General features: G+C 38.9%; 1 protein-coding gene across 3 annotated transcripts; it reads right to left on the bottom strand.

Annotated features, from left to right (window-relative positions):
- Window positions 1-2160: 2160 nt before the first annotated feature.
- LOC139698639 (RNA-binding protein lark-like) lies at window positions 2161-12541 on the bottom strand. 3 transcript variants are annotated; one of them, XM_071597492.1, is made up of 11 exons: window positions 12414-12541; window positions 7899-7924; window positions 7609-7812; window positions 7187-7494; window positions 6800-7009; window positions 5896-5943; window positions 4176-5333; window positions 3778-3818; window positions 3659-3702; window positions 2762-2831; window positions 2161-2671 (listed from the first exon to the last, which is right to left on the bottom strand). In XM_071597492.1, exons 1-7 carry the CDS (start codon window positions 12421-12423, stop codon window positions 5282-5284), a joined length of 858 nt encoding a protein of 285 aa, XP_071453593.1. In that variant the 5' UTR covers window positions 12424-12541; the 3' UTR covers window positions 2161-2671; window positions 2762-2831; window positions 3659-3702; window positions 3778-3818; window positions 4176-5281. The 3 variants fall into 3 exon arrangements, with proteins under 3 accessions (XP_071453593.1, XP_071453594.1, XP_071453595.1); XM_071597493.1 differs by lacking the exon at window positions 4176-5333; XM_071597494.1 differs by lacking the exon at window positions 5896-5943.
- Between the last annotated feature and the right edge of the window lie 4731 nt (window positions 12542-17272).

The raw sequence follows: 17272 nt of genomic DNA, 5'->3' as shown, positions 1-17272 counted from the left end.
CCCTCAGTCCCGACTACTTGGACCATTGTGTTCCAAAACACTTCCGTGATACGTGAACTGCTCCAATTTTTGCCCTCCCATTTCTAAGTTTAATTTTGACTTTCTCTTTCGGAAAAACTGAAAACCCTTGGTTTTATTTGCAGTTATACTCATCCCATATCTTTTGCACTGGATTCGCCATTCACTCAGCAATGCTTGCAACCTCTTGGCTGACTGGCAAACTAAAGCTTGGTCATCAGCCAAGCTGGTTATATGAACTCGGCTGGCAAACATTCCAATCTCCAGCTTTTTAATCATTTCCTCCGTGTAAGGAGGACAAAAGGAAAAGTTTAACATCACCAATGATGAACAATCCTGCTTTATTCCTCTTCCTGAAACTACCCATTCAGACTGTCCCCTACTCGCACCCGAGCAGTCAGAGGTACATTAACAGATTGCTGAGTAGTCTCCTATCCCTGAATCCAATCTATTCCCATTGTTTTTTAGCTTTATATTAATTTTTAAAATTTAAACTCTATCAAAAGCCTTTTCAAAATATATGAAACAGTCAGAAAAGAAAATACTCCGTATGAATGTGAATCGCTCCCAAATATTGACGCCTCAAACCCTTCCATTCAATGAACAGGTAAATGAATGCATGTTCCTCTCAATTAGTGCTATGCTATCACCCTTCATGAACCCAAACAGAGCTCCCCATACGTAATCATTTGCCCAGCTGTCCATCCTCCGATTAATGTAAGAACCAATACAGCTGCGTGAAAAGTCAAATTTAATTGTTCTGCATTCCTCACACAACGTAGCCTTACCTTAAGGAAGGAATTGGATCTAACCCTCATCTTACCATTTCTTCCAGCCAATCCACCCTCTGACAATCGCTATGAATTGCATATAGCCTCTTCCTCCCACCTTTTAGAGTTTCGCAGGAAAGTTGTCTACCATCATTAGTTAATTTAAATTCCCCAAAGGCCATTTGTCTTACCATTGAGTAGGTCCGGACCTACGCTATCTTCACCTAACCTTGCTGACCTATTTCTTTATCATGCTGGCATAACCATATTGTCTGGAACTTCATATATATACTTGGGTGTAATACTTTACATAAGAGTTAAATCTTTTAAGAGGATAAAACCATGCCATTCAAAAAATCAAATGAAAACATGAGGTTCATTCAAAATATTGACTTATCAAAAGTATTGGATGCCGATGTCATGAATTATAATCGTTATGGTAAATAATGATACCTAAAAATGGTGGTTATTCACCAATAATAAAACAATTTATTTCAGCACTACAGCCAGAATCTATCATACAATCCCTCTTCAACAATTAAGCAAGATCCATTTGAGACCCTTATTAGACTAGGCATGGAAGTCATACTTGTGTCAAATGCAGGACCTAAGATTGTTCTGTCAACATTACGGTACAAGTACTTACCTTTTAACTTACCATCTTTCCCTATCAACTTTCAACAGCTTTTCACTTGCTGCTCAGTTTCACAGACAACATACTAACAATGAATCATGCACATTACCTAAGTACACCCATGTAAAGCATTAATTTATTTAAAACCATCACAGGAAACTTCTGAACTGATGACTGAACTCTCCAAACAATATCTAACTACTTCATAACTGCATCAGTTAAGGCAAACCCAAGATAGATCCCATAAAATAGTAAGCTTTTTGCATCTTTAGTTCGAGGCTAGCCATTTAACAATTAATCATGATGTAGTCCTGATCGTAAGATGGCATTACCATGTGCACAGACATAGCTTTGGAAAAGTATCTTGGTGATGCAGTGCACCAATGTAAAGCAGTCACTATTAACAGCATTTAACAGTTGCAATAACAGTCTTTCTATTAATAATGAAAGAGTTGTTTGCCAGAGGGCCACTAAAAAAAATTAAACCAAGCGTAAGAAACATTCACACAGGAATATAAGATAAAATTTAAAAGTCATGCAAGAACTCAGCAATGTCAATGTTTGCTAAGGAGTGACATCCCGAACACCCTATTTACTTCAAGAGGTCGCACAAAATATTTAAATTGGTGTAGGAATGAGACCTCTATAGCCCATGTACACACGCAGTGGTTAACTATAGAAGAACAAAATGCCAATTAACACAAAACATCTGGCGAGGATGAAAAGAACTTACTGGAATTAAAAGAAAAAAATAACAGCTTTATTTTGTATGCAATACAAAAACAAACTACAGATCTTCCACTGAAAGATCTAGCATGGAATCATGTGAATTACACCATGCCTTAGCTCAAAAAGCAAGACATTCACACCAAAACATGCAGGATCCTAGTCTTCAGAATATATGGATCCAAGATGAAGCTTCCATGTAACATAATCCTAATTAAGGATCAGTATTTGTCATTTCTGCTAATAATGCCTAACCATGACACCCTAACAACAATCATGTGTGGGTGGTTGATCAGTACAAAATATCACAGAACACTTAAAATTTGGAACAGAGGACTACCAAACAACCAATTCATTAAAACATATGGCCTCTGTAAATAGTTTTACTCGAATGAGTAAATCTTACAGTATATCAGAATATCTTGCCCCAAAAGCAAACGAGATAATCAATCATGTTCTGAACTCTTCTTTATTGCACGTTAGATACAAAAATGCTGAAATCACGTAGGCTTCACCCTGGAAACTGGGAGAAAAATTATGGGTTAGCATATTAGACTTAGTTACAGTAGTAGACCAAGCTGTTGAGAAATCTTAATGTGAAGGAAAGTAATACCTGCTAGTGCAGTGCCGTAGTCATCGCTTTCCTGTGATGGGGGACATGGACATGTACTCATTTGTAGAACCTGGAAAAATCAATTCAAAATTAGTCAATGAAAGAAATGCAAAAAACAAAATAACCAATCACAAATATAATAACATTTGACGAGAACTGACATTAGTGCATTGCATTCTAGTGTCTTTACAAAGATTATTAATGACAATCACTTTCATACTAAGTCTGTCAGGTGCCAGGCCATGTCCATTATGTGACTGGTTATTTCCCATTCCTTTATGGCCTAACACCACGCAAATTAATATTGGTAACAAAATGTATTAACAACATTAAGAAAAATATTTTAAGTTTACATGGATAGTATGCAAACCCTTGGGTTCAACTGGGACAATCAACAGTGAATACATTGAGATGGCACAAAAACCATCTTATGCCATGGGTTTAACCGAAATGAGCAACAGCAGTGTCGCTCGATATCTTCCACTCTTAAAAGTCAATCTACTCTCTTTTTGAAGGTGACAAATCTTTGACTTGCCAAATCAACCCAATCATACTATTCTTTTCCAGATAAACCATCTATTAATCCATGCTCTTTAGAAATGTAGAAACTAAGACAATTGCATTGAAGCATGTCACAGGTGAGAAAATTCCTTACTTCTTTCATGATTAAAACTAGAGGCAAATAAAAATCCAGGAATGGGAATACCGAAACATTTTAAATTGGCAGACGCATTTAAATCAAAAACTAGCCAAATGAAATTTTTAAACCTTAATAAATGCAGACATCTTTGTAATATGATAGGTTAAATTCTTACAAGTAAATAACAGCCAAATGGTGGTTCCTGGATGTCAACGTCAGCACAATTTCAAATGGATTAAACAAATACTTGTACTCACCCATTCATGCTTCATACAAGAAGGAATCCTGTTACGATCACCACCTGAAAAAATAAAAATATACTTAAAATTTATAAAATTACAAATTAAGGTAACCCGCAAATGCCACCAATACATACCGATTACTACCGCTAGGACCATCCACTACCTCACTGGTAAGCTGTAAGAACAAAAAGAAATGTTAGAAATGGCATTATAAATCACTGAAGCTTAACTCATGAAGATCTTTAACAACTCAACTTGAGCCTGCCGACAAATGATTTTAAAGGTTGAAACTTTACCCTAAATTGAAACGTACAAATTTAACTCTTTCTAACGGAATGAATGCCAACGCAGGGCATGGACGCTTCGACGGTTTCGAACAGACCGACAAAGGCCTAATAAATCTCCTTGCCCGCAGTATTATAATATCAATGCAAGAATATCACGAGGGAAGTTTGCAAAATTGTGTCATGCAACGCTATTGGGGAAGACTACGTTTTGAAGTGGGTGATAACACCAACGGACGCATACTAACCTTTCGCCATCCGCTACACTTTTCGCAGCCGCAGTCGATATATCCATGATGATATCGTTTTCCACCGCACGCAATGGCAAATTAGCCACACGGCCCCACTGAAATAAGACTCTCAAAAAATGGAATTTCACGTACTATTAAGAATGTGCCCAAGAAATTCGCCATCTCATGAAGTAGTCATGTCCCTCAGTCACAATGAAACCTTTAGGTAACATGACTTCCCAGGAGGAGCCAAAATGCAAGATTTCAGCCGGAATAGGAATTGCCCCCACACCAGAAACACGATTTACTATGACAAAAGTAACCAATAACATCTGTGACATGTGATGTACGATGAACCGCTCCCACTCAAGCACTGAGAAATTAGCTGGTTTCACCCAACTCCTGGTGACACCACAACCTCTCATCGAAAATGCACATGTACAAACGGGGTATGGAGGATTTAGTCACACGCAAACTGCAACTTCTTTACAAAGAAAAGTAATTTATTGATTATTACGTTTACATTATTAGGGGGAGCGAAGCTTCGAGCACTTTTGGAGGACTCCTAATTTAGTTTGAATTCAAAACAAAGTAAAAGATTTAAAATTACGGAATGAAATCTTTGTCCAAATTGTCCACAACCTTTCAAGAGCCAATGCCAATAAAGCAGAAATACTCAAAAGTTCTGGAAGCTCCCTTAAACCCCTCACGCAAACAATTGCTACAATACGCATGTTTGAACACAAAGAAATGGTGAAGACAATGACACGGACTGAATTGTTAACACTTCACAACTGTCTTACAGTACACAACTGAAGATCAATGAGTCACTTTTTTATAAGTTCCTGAATATATAAGTACGCCACTTGACTTTAAAGTGTCTTTCTCATAGTAAGAAGCAATTGGCTAGCCTAAGGCAACATTACTGAACGAATAAACAAAGATAAAAATCAGGTTGACATTCATATTTTCAGTTTGTCATTTTGTACCGGTGTCACCTTCCGACCGCCGTCCAATGGGGATTCACACTCGCTCGCTCTTCCCGTTAATGCAAATACGACGCACGAGTCATACACGATGCGCCGCAACTGAACTTCCGGGAGTCGACGCAGAATCTAGAGTATCTAGAATCGTCGAGGCGGCATGTCACGGTCGAGGGGAGACGGCGCGGGGTAGCTACGACGAGAAAAGACGCAACGATTGTTAACTCCCAGTAGGGTAGGGAACGCATTCCCCCCCGCCCTCGGAGATTTGACCAGCAAGCGCGCTGGCCAAAGCATCCATCGCGTGCACCCATGGGGCTGTACCACTTATGTGGCCGACAACTCCGAGCGCAATGCAGAGGTGCAAACAGCGGGGAAGAAACATTGCAGGCAAAGAAAAATAACATGCACAACAGATTCCTGGCTAAATTAAACAAGCAAAGCAAAGTATTCATATCAAATTATCAGGGACAAAGATGCATGCACCTGCCTTATGACTGAATTTACTTTTAGTGAACAGCAGCACAAATACTAGTTATCTAGTCACACATGAATATTAGGGAATTATGAGAGGCAAACTCGACCCTGAAATAATTTCCATCCATGTCCTCATTGTATTAAAATAGCATGCTTATTAAAAGAAATTCCTAATTTAAAATACAAATTAACAAGAACTAATGTATAAGTAAAGGCTTTTTTTAGGCCTAACTTGATTCATTCAATAAATTAACTACAATGGAAAGGATAAACCTTACCGTCTAGGAGCTGGAGGGCCATAGGGGTCGAGAGTATCCCTCTCATAACTACAAATAAATGAATTATTTACATTATAAGCTATACTTTAAAAACAACTTAAAAGATTTATGACCAGCACAAACTTAACATACAAGAAATAGTGCAAATGTATGAAATTAGGACAGCAAAAAACCTGTACAAAGTGCACAATGAAAAGCACTGAGAGAAACTTGGATTCACCCTCTGAATACAAAGCAATTTAAGTGAGGTAATAGACCAATTGAAAGCAATAGGCTTTATCCCCAACACACAATATTTATGTAATATTTATCACAATCACAGAATTTGGAATGCAGGCCCTGCTACTTGGGTGAACTTTTGGCTTCAAAGCCAGACTCGTCCAAAAACATTACAAAGATTTACTTATTTCCATTAAATATTCGACCACAAATAAATTCTAAGAAAAATGTTTTAACCTCAAAGCAGACAAATGTCAAATATGATGACGTAGGCAATGGAATAACAAAATTAACACAAAGCAACTTCTGAAGCACTCCCATATTGCACATCTGAACTTTTTAAACAAAGTTTTGAGGCACTACATGCAAATGAATCTGATTTGACTAACGAAATACACATTAGCTCCACCATTGTTATGAAATGAATAGGAGATTCCAAAAGAAGAGAATGCTCTGAGGAGAAATATTAGGGATAATAGACAATGGATAACATGACAAATTACCCATAACAGCCTTGGAGGTCCATCTCGGTTGGATAGAAGATTACATAATCCGAGCATTAAAAGCACTGCAGAGTGAATGGGAATGCATCTATGCATCCTTTACCCAAGGAAATTCAGCAGGAAGCATGCAACTCGCCAAGCATCACCCACCCAATACATTGTACTAACGTAACGAAACCTACCCAGTGGGAGCACTGCCATAAGCAGCAGGGGGAGGAGGAGATCTTCGACGATAAATATCTGGAGTCACTCTTGCTGGGTAATCAGTGCGGCGCTCAAAAGCTGGTGATGGAGGAATAGGTCTTTCATATGGAACACGCCCAACATCAGTAAAAGACCGTCGCTCATATGGGTCACGAAGCATTTCAGGATATGTGCGACGCTCAGGCTCTCTGGAAATAATTAAAGCAATTAAGCTCATTACAACAGCTTATTTACAAAGTAGTAACTAACACCCAGTATGTTCATATTTCACATTAGTTGAAAATACAGGAATGATACTGCTATTTATTCATAAAATTGTAATAACTACCATAGAAAACTAAGCAATTTAACAATAGGTTAAGTACCTGTCACGAGTCCCAAGAATGGGTGGTGGGGGTGGGGGACCTCTTGCGGTGTAGTAGCCATCATAGCCTCTGTCATAGCTGTCATAATATCCATTCCTCATGGAAGGAGGGGGTGGAAGCCCAATCCTGTCCATTCCAGGTCCCCTTCCATCCATCCCAGGTCCTCGCCTGTCGTAATCTCCCCGACCATCTCTCATCATATAAGGAGGTGGTGCACGCCCCATACCCATCCCTCTCATTGGACCACCTCGGCCTCTCATCATTGGGCCAAAACCTCTGCCACGACCACTCTTTTTACCAGTCGATTGCTGAAAATAGAAAATACTTTGATGTTACCCCAGGCCAAGCCTTGACACTCCAGTAATCTATCAATATATTACACCACCACACTAGTAAGCATCCATACAACATTAAAACTATACCTCCACACTGATCTGCACACCCATGAATTCTGCATTGTTGAGAGCCTCAATGGCACGGCTGGCCATATCATCAGTCTTCATATGCACAAAGCCATATCTGTTTAAAATGTCACATTCAGTGACCGTTCCATATTGTTCAAATAGCCTTCTCAGATCTTGAGCCTTGGCATCTTCAGGTAGACGACCAACAAATATTTTGGTTTTCTGAAAGATGCAAGCAATGTTTAATACTGTAATTCAATACTTATGACAGAAGTGCTACAGTAAACTCAAACTTGAATAATACTTACTGGTGGAGTAATTCCAGTGCGAATATCTGAAATAAAAAGAGTCATTCATTAATTGGGATAACTCCAGGAAATGATAAATTAAAACCATTTCTGATTAAGATAGGCAGCAAAAAACAGTATAACAGAACAGGGTCAAAGGTTATTGGAATTAGTAACAAACAGGATTAAGGGTCAGTATAATTTCCTTCAACAGAAGAGGGCTAAGTCATGAAAAATATCTTTCCTGATATGCAAATGTAATCAGCAGGACTTCTAGAACTTTCCTAGAACCAGAAAGGCGGAAAAAAATTAAATCCTGAACTACCACTAATTCTACCAGGAGGTATTTACACAGCACCTCCCAAGAGGTGCTGCCAAGGCAAATAGTTGTTAGCTGCATAAGAAAGGAAAGTGTCATTCCAAACAATTATGTTTCTTCAAGTTGAATAGTACTATTTTATTGTTTAGGCATCATTGAGTTTCTCAATGTTACGCCATCACCACTGAACACAGCTTTTTCTAACTATGTACGCTTATACCCTAACATTGATGGGTGCACCCCATGATGACCATGATTTAAGTGTTACCATCCAGAATTGGATCCGTCCCAAGCTTCATTTATGGTATTTAATTCTACCCTTGCATTTAATTACCTGGAAATGCACACGGCAAATTTAATTAGATGAACGTTTCTCTCTCTCTATTTTGACAGTAGTCCGATGTGTTTTCAACAATCTTGAGCTGTATTTGTGTGATTCTATTTTTCAAACAAAATGCAAATATCCTACCGAAAACGTCAGAACAAAAGTCCTTGTCAAGCGTACGGGTCCAGTAACACCTTCCGTAAGCAGATATTTATACTTGATATTACTTCAAAGCCACTGAGGACCATGTCTAGGACAATATGTGACTTAAGCCATCAACTGCCACTCATTACCATAAAAATTAATTCATTTCATGCGGAAGTCATCTAAATCAAGGGATTGTTAAAATAATTTGCAATCAGCCCGTAAGCACAACCACTTGAACGCTTACTGAGTGAAGAGAGCTCAAATCTAATCCCTCCAAATATGCTCACTCCCGAAAACTTCCACTAATTTCTTGGCCATCGACTTTAGCGGAGTAACGGGTCCGCAGCGTACCCAGTAAAAACATGGGATCGTGGGGTAGTAGCGCAAATGATACTGCCAAGAGGCATGACCTGGACTAAGATTCCATTTGGCTTTAATGCGCCCGATTCCTGCCTTATTATGCTGAGCTGAAAATTGGGGAAACCAGTGGTTCGTCCGTTACCCTCACCAGCAATCAAAACTTAATGAGGCACCTGAAAAACCTTCGCCCAAAACAATAGAATCCCTTGTGTTTACCTAGGGTTATTTACTCAATCAATGCACTCTTGAACAAGACCTTTTATTTCTGCAGAATTAAGTTCTAACTAGTAAGAAAATTAAGACTACTGATAAATGCAGTATTTTCAGCACATATATTAGGGCACCGGCCCGACCTAGGAAATATTGTTTCATTTGTTGTGGGCTCGGATCCGCTTCTCCTGTGTTCGTCCTTCATATTTGCTGCTTTTATTTATCCCTTTATGTCTATTTTCATGCGAATGAAAATATATAATAAAAAACGAGAAAATGCAACGCTATTAACCCCAGGGATGGATGGCCTCTTAACTATGTTGTTCCGCCGCCGTTATGAAGTTGCGCCCTACAAGGCAAACCTGCCTAGGAAACCCATTAGGGGAGACAATTGGTATTGAAAATGTAGTCTCATAATAACAATACAGCTTATTACACAATATTCAAACTACGAACAGGGCCACAGGGGTAGTTGCTTCCCAAAAAATTGCAGTTTACATAAAATTGAAGAGAAACGAGTAGTTACAGCAATAATTTGATTTATATATTAGGTCCAACAACTTAATTTTACCTTTCAGCAACCTACTCGTACAAATCGAATAAATAAGGTAAAAGCCGTCAAATCTACCATTTGGGCCAGCTTAAGTTACTTGTATCTGGTGAGAGAGGTAGGCAAGTGGATGCCATCATCTTAGATTTTCAAAAGGCATTTGATAAGGTCCCACATGGTAAACTCATTCATAAATTAAAGGTCGCGGGTATAAACAAGGGCGCTATAAGTTGGGTTAAAGATTTTCTTTCAGAGCGGGAACAGAGGGTAGTCCTTGATGGCGCTAGTTCCGACAGCGTTCGAGTCACGTCGGGGGTACCTCAGGGAAGTGTGATCGGGCCGTTACTTTTCTTGATTTTTGTTAACGATTTGAACCGCGAAGTGAAAAGTAACATTAGGATGTTTGCGGATGACACGGTGATCTATCGGGAGATATCTGGGGATGAAGATCGTTTTATTCTAGCGCAGGATTTAGATTGCATTACTAAATGGTGTTCTAACTGGGGATTGACTCTAAATTATTATAAATGTTCAGTGGTAAATTTCTTTAAAAGATCAACGGGATTTGCTTACAAATTAGCTGGAGGTGACCTAGCAGTAGTTGATGCGGTAAAATACCTAGGTGTCACATTCACTAAAGACTTAACTTGGGGGACTCACATACGTAAAGTCTGCGGTCAAGCAAATAAAAAATTGGGATTCATTAGACGCATTGTCGGCAAAAGTGACTCAAAGGTCAAGGAACGTTGTTACCACGCTCTTGTAAGGCCTCATTTAGAATACGCATGCAGCGTGTGGGACCCGAGTGAAAAAGGTCTCAAAGGTTCAACGCCGGGCAGCCCGTTTTGTAAAAAATTCCTACGATAAAACGCAAAGCGTTACCGAAATGCTCATGGATTTGGGGTGGGAATCATTAGAAGAGAGACGATTCAATGCAAGACTGAAATTATTAAATAAATTCAGATCCGCATGTTTCAGCACCGAGGTCTCGCAGATTATTCGTACTCCTACATACATTGGTCGCTTGGATCATGCATATAAAATTCGGGAAATAGATGCCAGGACTAGCCGACTCGAGGACTCCTTTCCACGGACAATACGGGATAGCAACTGTAGGATTATAGATAGTAAAAATTCCACTTGCCACCCTCAGTGTCTAAAAAATAATTAGTTCTACTTAAATGCATGCTCTTCCACTAACCTTATGTGTTTTGTTATAATAACCCATTCTTTCCGCATGACATCATTCGTGTTCTGTTAATCTGTTTTTAAGTTTCCCTTTCAGTCCCTCTTCCCTCCCGGCGGGGGGAAATTCCTGCTACCTGCAACGTTGGGTCGAATTCCCTTCCTTTTACTGTCTCTTTGGGGGGTTGAGTGTTTTGTGGTGCATTTTCATGTGGTAGTGATGTTTCACATTCTTGCTTGTTGTGTCCTGGCTTGCGTGTTTTAGGATGGCTTTCGTGCTGTATCCTGGGGTGCAGTTTTTTGTTGTTTTGCGGTGTATGTGTTTGCATGAGTATTGGTTGGAGGGAGTTTTGCATGAGTGTGTGCGCTGCTGGGGTGTAATTTTCCGTGTTGTTTTTTGCATGTGGTATTTTTCGTTTTTACGGTTGGTGACCTAACACCCCCCGCCACACGCCCTTGCGGCGGCTTGCGGGGTATTATGTAGATGTAGATGAAGTTAAATATCCAAGCGCGACTTTTTATAAGTGTGAATGAGGCTTACAGGGTTTACTTCAGGTCACAACTGTAGAAATCAAAAGCGCTAAATACTTGGCTGGTGACCCAACACCCTCTGCCTCCCCCATAATATTTGGAAAATATAAAACTTCGTGGAATCAACCGAAACCTACTATGCTACATAGATTTCCAAAACAAAATTATGGCGAAATGAAAATGGACGACATTCATAATGGACTAAAACTCCCTCTGAAAAACTGACGCCGAAACAATCAATCCCGACGCAAGCCGACAAATGATACGGCGCCATTACGATGCTAACTTCCAAGGTGGTTAATTCATACTAGAAGTATATCAACTAAATTATCATTTGTAAACAATCCAAAACCTTTGAACGTATAACGCAGAACATTTTAAAGGACAGCTTGAGCAGAAAAAAATAACATCAGCGGGAGAAATAGGACGCCGGCCACATGAATCCTGCATGTTCAAAATTCACTTTAACCATACACATTATTATCACTAACTGCCTTATCCTCAACTAATAACCACTCCACAACTGTTTAGCAATGCAGAAGACAAGCATTTAGACAGAATGATCTGGTCAATTACTCCCATCCAATATGGCTACACTAACGCTTACCCTTGCACGTGCAAATGAACTTCAAATTCCTGAAAATACTAGTTCCGTTTCAATAAATGAACTGAAAACCTTATGTTCTCATGAAAGTGATTTACTTCGACAAGTTTATCGAGGGAAATTGTTGATATGCTAGTAAAGCATTTTCGGCGTCCCGACGCCAGGGCGTGGGAATATTAAGCCGGCTAAAATATTAATTCAACTTCGTTGAATTACAACGAATAACGACGAAATAACTAATTCAGCGAAATAAAATGACATTAGAAAATTTGATGACCTACAAAACGGGACAGAAATGAACTTACCGTCACCCATTTCTGGCGTTTTGATCAGACGCGTAGTTCAAAGATCCTCTCTGCTCCGGCAATGGCGTCGATCGAGGTAGCGTCCTTCCAACTCCGTCGACTTCTGTAAGAGATCCTTTTGAGATTGGCCAATAGGAGAACCGTTCCGATAGACGTGACCAGCTAACCAATCCCAGGACCTCTCTCTTAACTGTTTTTATTTCGAAGGCCAGTGACTTTGGCGCGAAATCCTGAATAAATATAAAACTAATTGATAATATGTATTTTTACAACAATAAATAAGAATAATTAATTATCTTAACCTGAGCCAAGGTAATCAGTGAGAAGAAGTAATTTATATGATATCAAACAGTTGAAACGGTTAAAACGGTGACTCATTATATACCACTAGAGTCAAAACAAAGTGAAAGACGTAACCGATTTAACACAGTTTTCATTGATTTGTTTATTTATGATTGACATCATACGAAACTATCTTGCCCATGCTTTGCCCTAGTATCACTCACGGTTAGTCTTCGATTGGCCTTACTTGCAGTGGAAGTGGCTGTGATGTTGCGAAGTTTCATCACGATTTCTTTTGAAGTGTAAAGATTGCAATGTTATCTACTAATTGCGTTTTTGTAGCCTCTCTGTTTACAGAATATTATTTCGTAAATTTTGCAATTCATTGGTTTCGCTCTTGTGTACGTTTTTATGAATTCAAGGGGAATTTTGTAAACTGAGTGAACGCTGCATTGATGGTTTATTCGTCCAGCGCGAAGCAATTATAAAGATGTGAATTCCACTTCAGCACTAGAAGTAATGAGGTAGAGACAGTGCTGCGAGCGTAAATCGTATTTGTTTTTCAAATTATTTTATAATTAATCATCGGGTAAGCCTGAACTCGACCTTCGCTGTGAAGGTTTCCGCATAGTGGCAATTAAAGGTGTAAGTATCGGTGATTTCTTCCGCGTGGGTCCATTTCCTAGACACATTTTGAAAATTGAGAGTCTTAGAAAATGGACCTAAGCGAAAGATTTGACGCGTCATGTAAGGTGAACTGAAGAATTTTCCAAAGAACTGGAGATAGGTCAGTCCACTGAACTCTGCCTTAATTTATAAATTAAAATAGTTCGCGGTATGGCGCATTGGCATATCTCGTTAGGGAATAATGGCATGTGCTAAGTGTGAAAACTAGTCCTAAGAATGGAATAGTTCATTAGCATTTGTTCACTCATTGTGAAGGCGCATCACTGTAATGAACCATTAAGATTATATCTAAATTTGCGGTTGACATCCGTGTTGGTCATAAGGCCGGAAATTAGTATAACGTGAGAGAGATGTGGAAATTGTGTATGTTATATGGGCATATGTAAACCTATGGTTCAATGTCGTAGTTATGTTATGAATGTTACATAACATTATGGATGTAGTGTGGGCGTCTAACAGTTGGAAGTAAGAATGTTCAGATCATTACTGTCATGGTTTATAATCACTACATTGATATTATATGTTTATGCTAGGAATCCAGTTTCATTTTTTGGGTACACATTTATTTCATAAGAGAGGCAGTTCATAATGTCAAATGGAAAATATAAAATTAATAAAGGAAACTCAATAATTACCAGGGCACAGTGGAAGTGACGTAATGCTCTAACCTATGTTTTTGACACCTGAATTGTTTTGTATGGAATCAGAATAAGGAAAAGATCTTTGAATAGTCTAGGGACCGAATGCTGGAAAGTAGGTAGAGCTGATGAAATGGGTGTGTGAGCTACTGATTTGTGATGATTTTGTGCTTGGCAATCTTAAAATATGTATTATTAATAGGGAGTCTGGGTGTTGAAGTTGATGATAAAGTTAAAATTGGAGAGAAATTTGTCAATGGGGTTAGGGTAGATTCCTTGAGTGGGGAATGAATGTGTAGGATTGCATTCAAGGTAAGATGGGTGGCAACTAGAATAGTGAAAGTACTGTTGTATCTTTGTAAAGTTAATATCAGCATATGTGTGGAATTTTCTAACCTTTCTCATCCTGTAACTGTTCTGCCTCATCAGTCTGTCTAACAGTTACCAAACATGCCTCCTTATGTTTCTTTCAATGACAATTTTAATGTATCTAGTATGGCTTCTGTTCATGCCTCATGCATCTTACTAAGGCTTGAAACCCTTAAATCACCATGAATTTGGCTTGGAGCATTCTTTGGTCAGGATTATAACCCTGTTAATTACAGAATATCCTCTCCTTTGCCATTGCCATCCTACACTCACGCTTCTAATCCCATCCTTTCCTCCTATACCTAACAAACTCTCTCACCCATCACCTGTGCCCTCATTCTTCTTCCTATCATGAAATAAGTGATTGAATCACTGGAATATCCATAACAAAATTATCCTTGTATTATTCCATTGTAACCATATCTTCATTAACAGAAGGATAAGCGGATCAGGTAGATAAAGGGGAAGACCAGCGCTGGAGAGGAAGGTTTTTGGGTTGATTGGCAGGGCAGGGGTCTATGGGAAGGAAAAAGGTTCATCCCATACTGTGCAGGGTTTAGCCCTTGGTCTGAGCAGGCCCCCTGGGGCCTAATACAAGCCACCTCTAGGGTTATAATTTCAACAGTTTCTGAAGGGGAAAGGGAGGATATAGTTGACATATTGAAACAAACAGTAAAGGAAATACTATGGAGGGAGGCATGTTTATGAACTGGTAGAGAGGGAGATGCCAAGTTTGCAGTTTAGTTCATACGTTGTAATCTGGGATGTGTGATGCTCTCTCATGTTCTAGTTTTTATAATGCGTACCAAAATCTTCTGCATCAGTCTGTTCTGCCTCCTTAGTAATTCTCTCGGTAATTCCCTCTCCTCTCTCACCAAGCCAAGCACTTCCTCATTTGTTTTCCTTCTTGCCCAAAATATCTTTCCCCCCCTACTCCAAAAGCCATATAAAAAGTCTGGTCGAGCCTCTTCTAAAAGAGCTCAATATCCCAGCAATCGATTCTCTACTCCTTGAGAAAACCTCTTTACCTGATATATTCTTCCTATGTCTCTACCACTTAGACCATCTTGGTCCAAAACACTTCTATAGCCGGATAACTGTTCCATCTACACAAGTATATGAGCACTTATTTTAGTATTTAACTTAGTTTTCTCTTTCTTGAAAACTGTGTGACCTTTGTCTGTTTAGATTTTTTTGTCATCACATTCCGATAGCATTGACATTTCAATGCATTCAGCAATATTTGCAACCCTTTGGCTGACTAACAAATTGAACCTTGGTCATCAGCAAACCTAACCAATTTGATAAATTCCCAGCCAATTTTCACTCCTACCGTCATTTTTTCCCACACTAGTTTAACCATTTCTTCGACCATACGTTGAAAAGCACAGGTGATAATGGAGACCCTTGCCTTACCCCTCTTCCTAACACCCATCCGGACTTTCCTCCCGCCACTCGCACCTTAGTAGCCTTTGACCGGCATAGGGCAAGCATGATCAATTTGCACAGTTTCCCAGGATCGGATGTAAACTCAGATCACCATGAGTAATTATGAAGTGTAGCTGCCAATACAAATAGATAAAACAAGGAAGATGTTTTCAGGAAATGCAATTTGGGAGCTTTAACAGGAACAGCGAAAAAGGAGTATTAGCAGACCATAGAGAATATCATGAGTGAGGAAAGAGAGTGAAGTACTTGAGGAGAAAAATGGGGATAAATCAAAACAGTGTTATCAAAAGCTGTGAAAGATAACTGAGAGGCTGGCCTGAGAATCAAACCCCGGCCCTCTGGTCAGTAGTCCTATGCTCTACCCCTGGATAGATACCCACATATATATAAATATATGTGTGTGGGGTATCTGTCCTGTACTGTATGTGTTACATGTGTATATGTATATGCCCTCAGCTCAACCCAAGCTGTGTGATTTTTCGGGTACCAGGTCTTCCTGGGAAACCATAACCAGCACAGGGAAAGCCACTGGCCCCCCTACCCTGGTGTGTGAATTTCACCTGAGGTTGGTCTTAGTACTGGGTGAACTCTACCATCACCTACCAAATAGACTTCAGGTTAATTACTGTTTATGGTTTAAATATATATAAATATATACACATAGTTGTTTAGACTTGCAACAACCAATTTTACGTGTACTTCATGGAGTGCTTTTGTATGTCTGAGCTCTTACAAATAGCATCTCAAATTATACCAATGCAAGTCAACAAACTTTGTTGGGCCGCACTTCAGTTTAGCTGAGCAAGTAATTGATAGGAGGCCATGTAAATGTAAAAAACACATAATTAAACATGACCACTGTTAAATCAATTGAGAATAAATATTTCTAATAAATAAAAATACTATGTTTTAGAATTGTGACTTTTTTGTTAATCTAAATATTAAGAAACACACTTGGTTTTATGATCGATATTTGAGGTGGGCTGTAAATGTTGGTATGAATTTTGTTTTACTACCAGCCATATGCCACTCCTAGGCAGATGAGGTAAGGTTGGAATATTAGACATTTTCACCAAAACTGTAGCTTATTCTCATTTCCCTCTTGCAAATGGCATTTACTGACTATTTTTTTATTCTGATAATAAGACCACATTCCTCTGGTATACCAGTCCTGCCCCTGCAAAATCTTTGCCCTCCATATCTACTATGTTTAAAAATTCATTTATTCATTATTAAATATATTTATTAATTAGCTAAGTTGGTTAAATAAATCAATTAAAATAATTACCTTGATAATACTTTTCACAATTCTCAAATTCAAGATTATTTCTGGCAATGAAAGCAAAGAAAACAGGTGAAAAATAGAAGTATTTTCCAGATTTAAATTGTACAACTACAGCATAATATTTTAAGGCATAATGAGATGATATCCAT

The sequence above is a fragment of the Hetaerina americana genome, unplaced genomic scaffold, assembly GCF_022747635.1.
Source record: "Hetaerina americana unplaced genomic scaffold, ioHetAmer1.1.p SCAF_9, whole genome shotgun sequence".
Taxonomy (NCBI): domain Eukaryota; kingdom Metazoa; phylum Arthropoda; class Insecta; order Odonata; family Calopterygidae; genus Hetaerina; species Hetaerina americana.
Note: the sequence above shows the minus strand (reverse complement) of the source record. Positions and strands in the feature narration are given on the sequence as shown.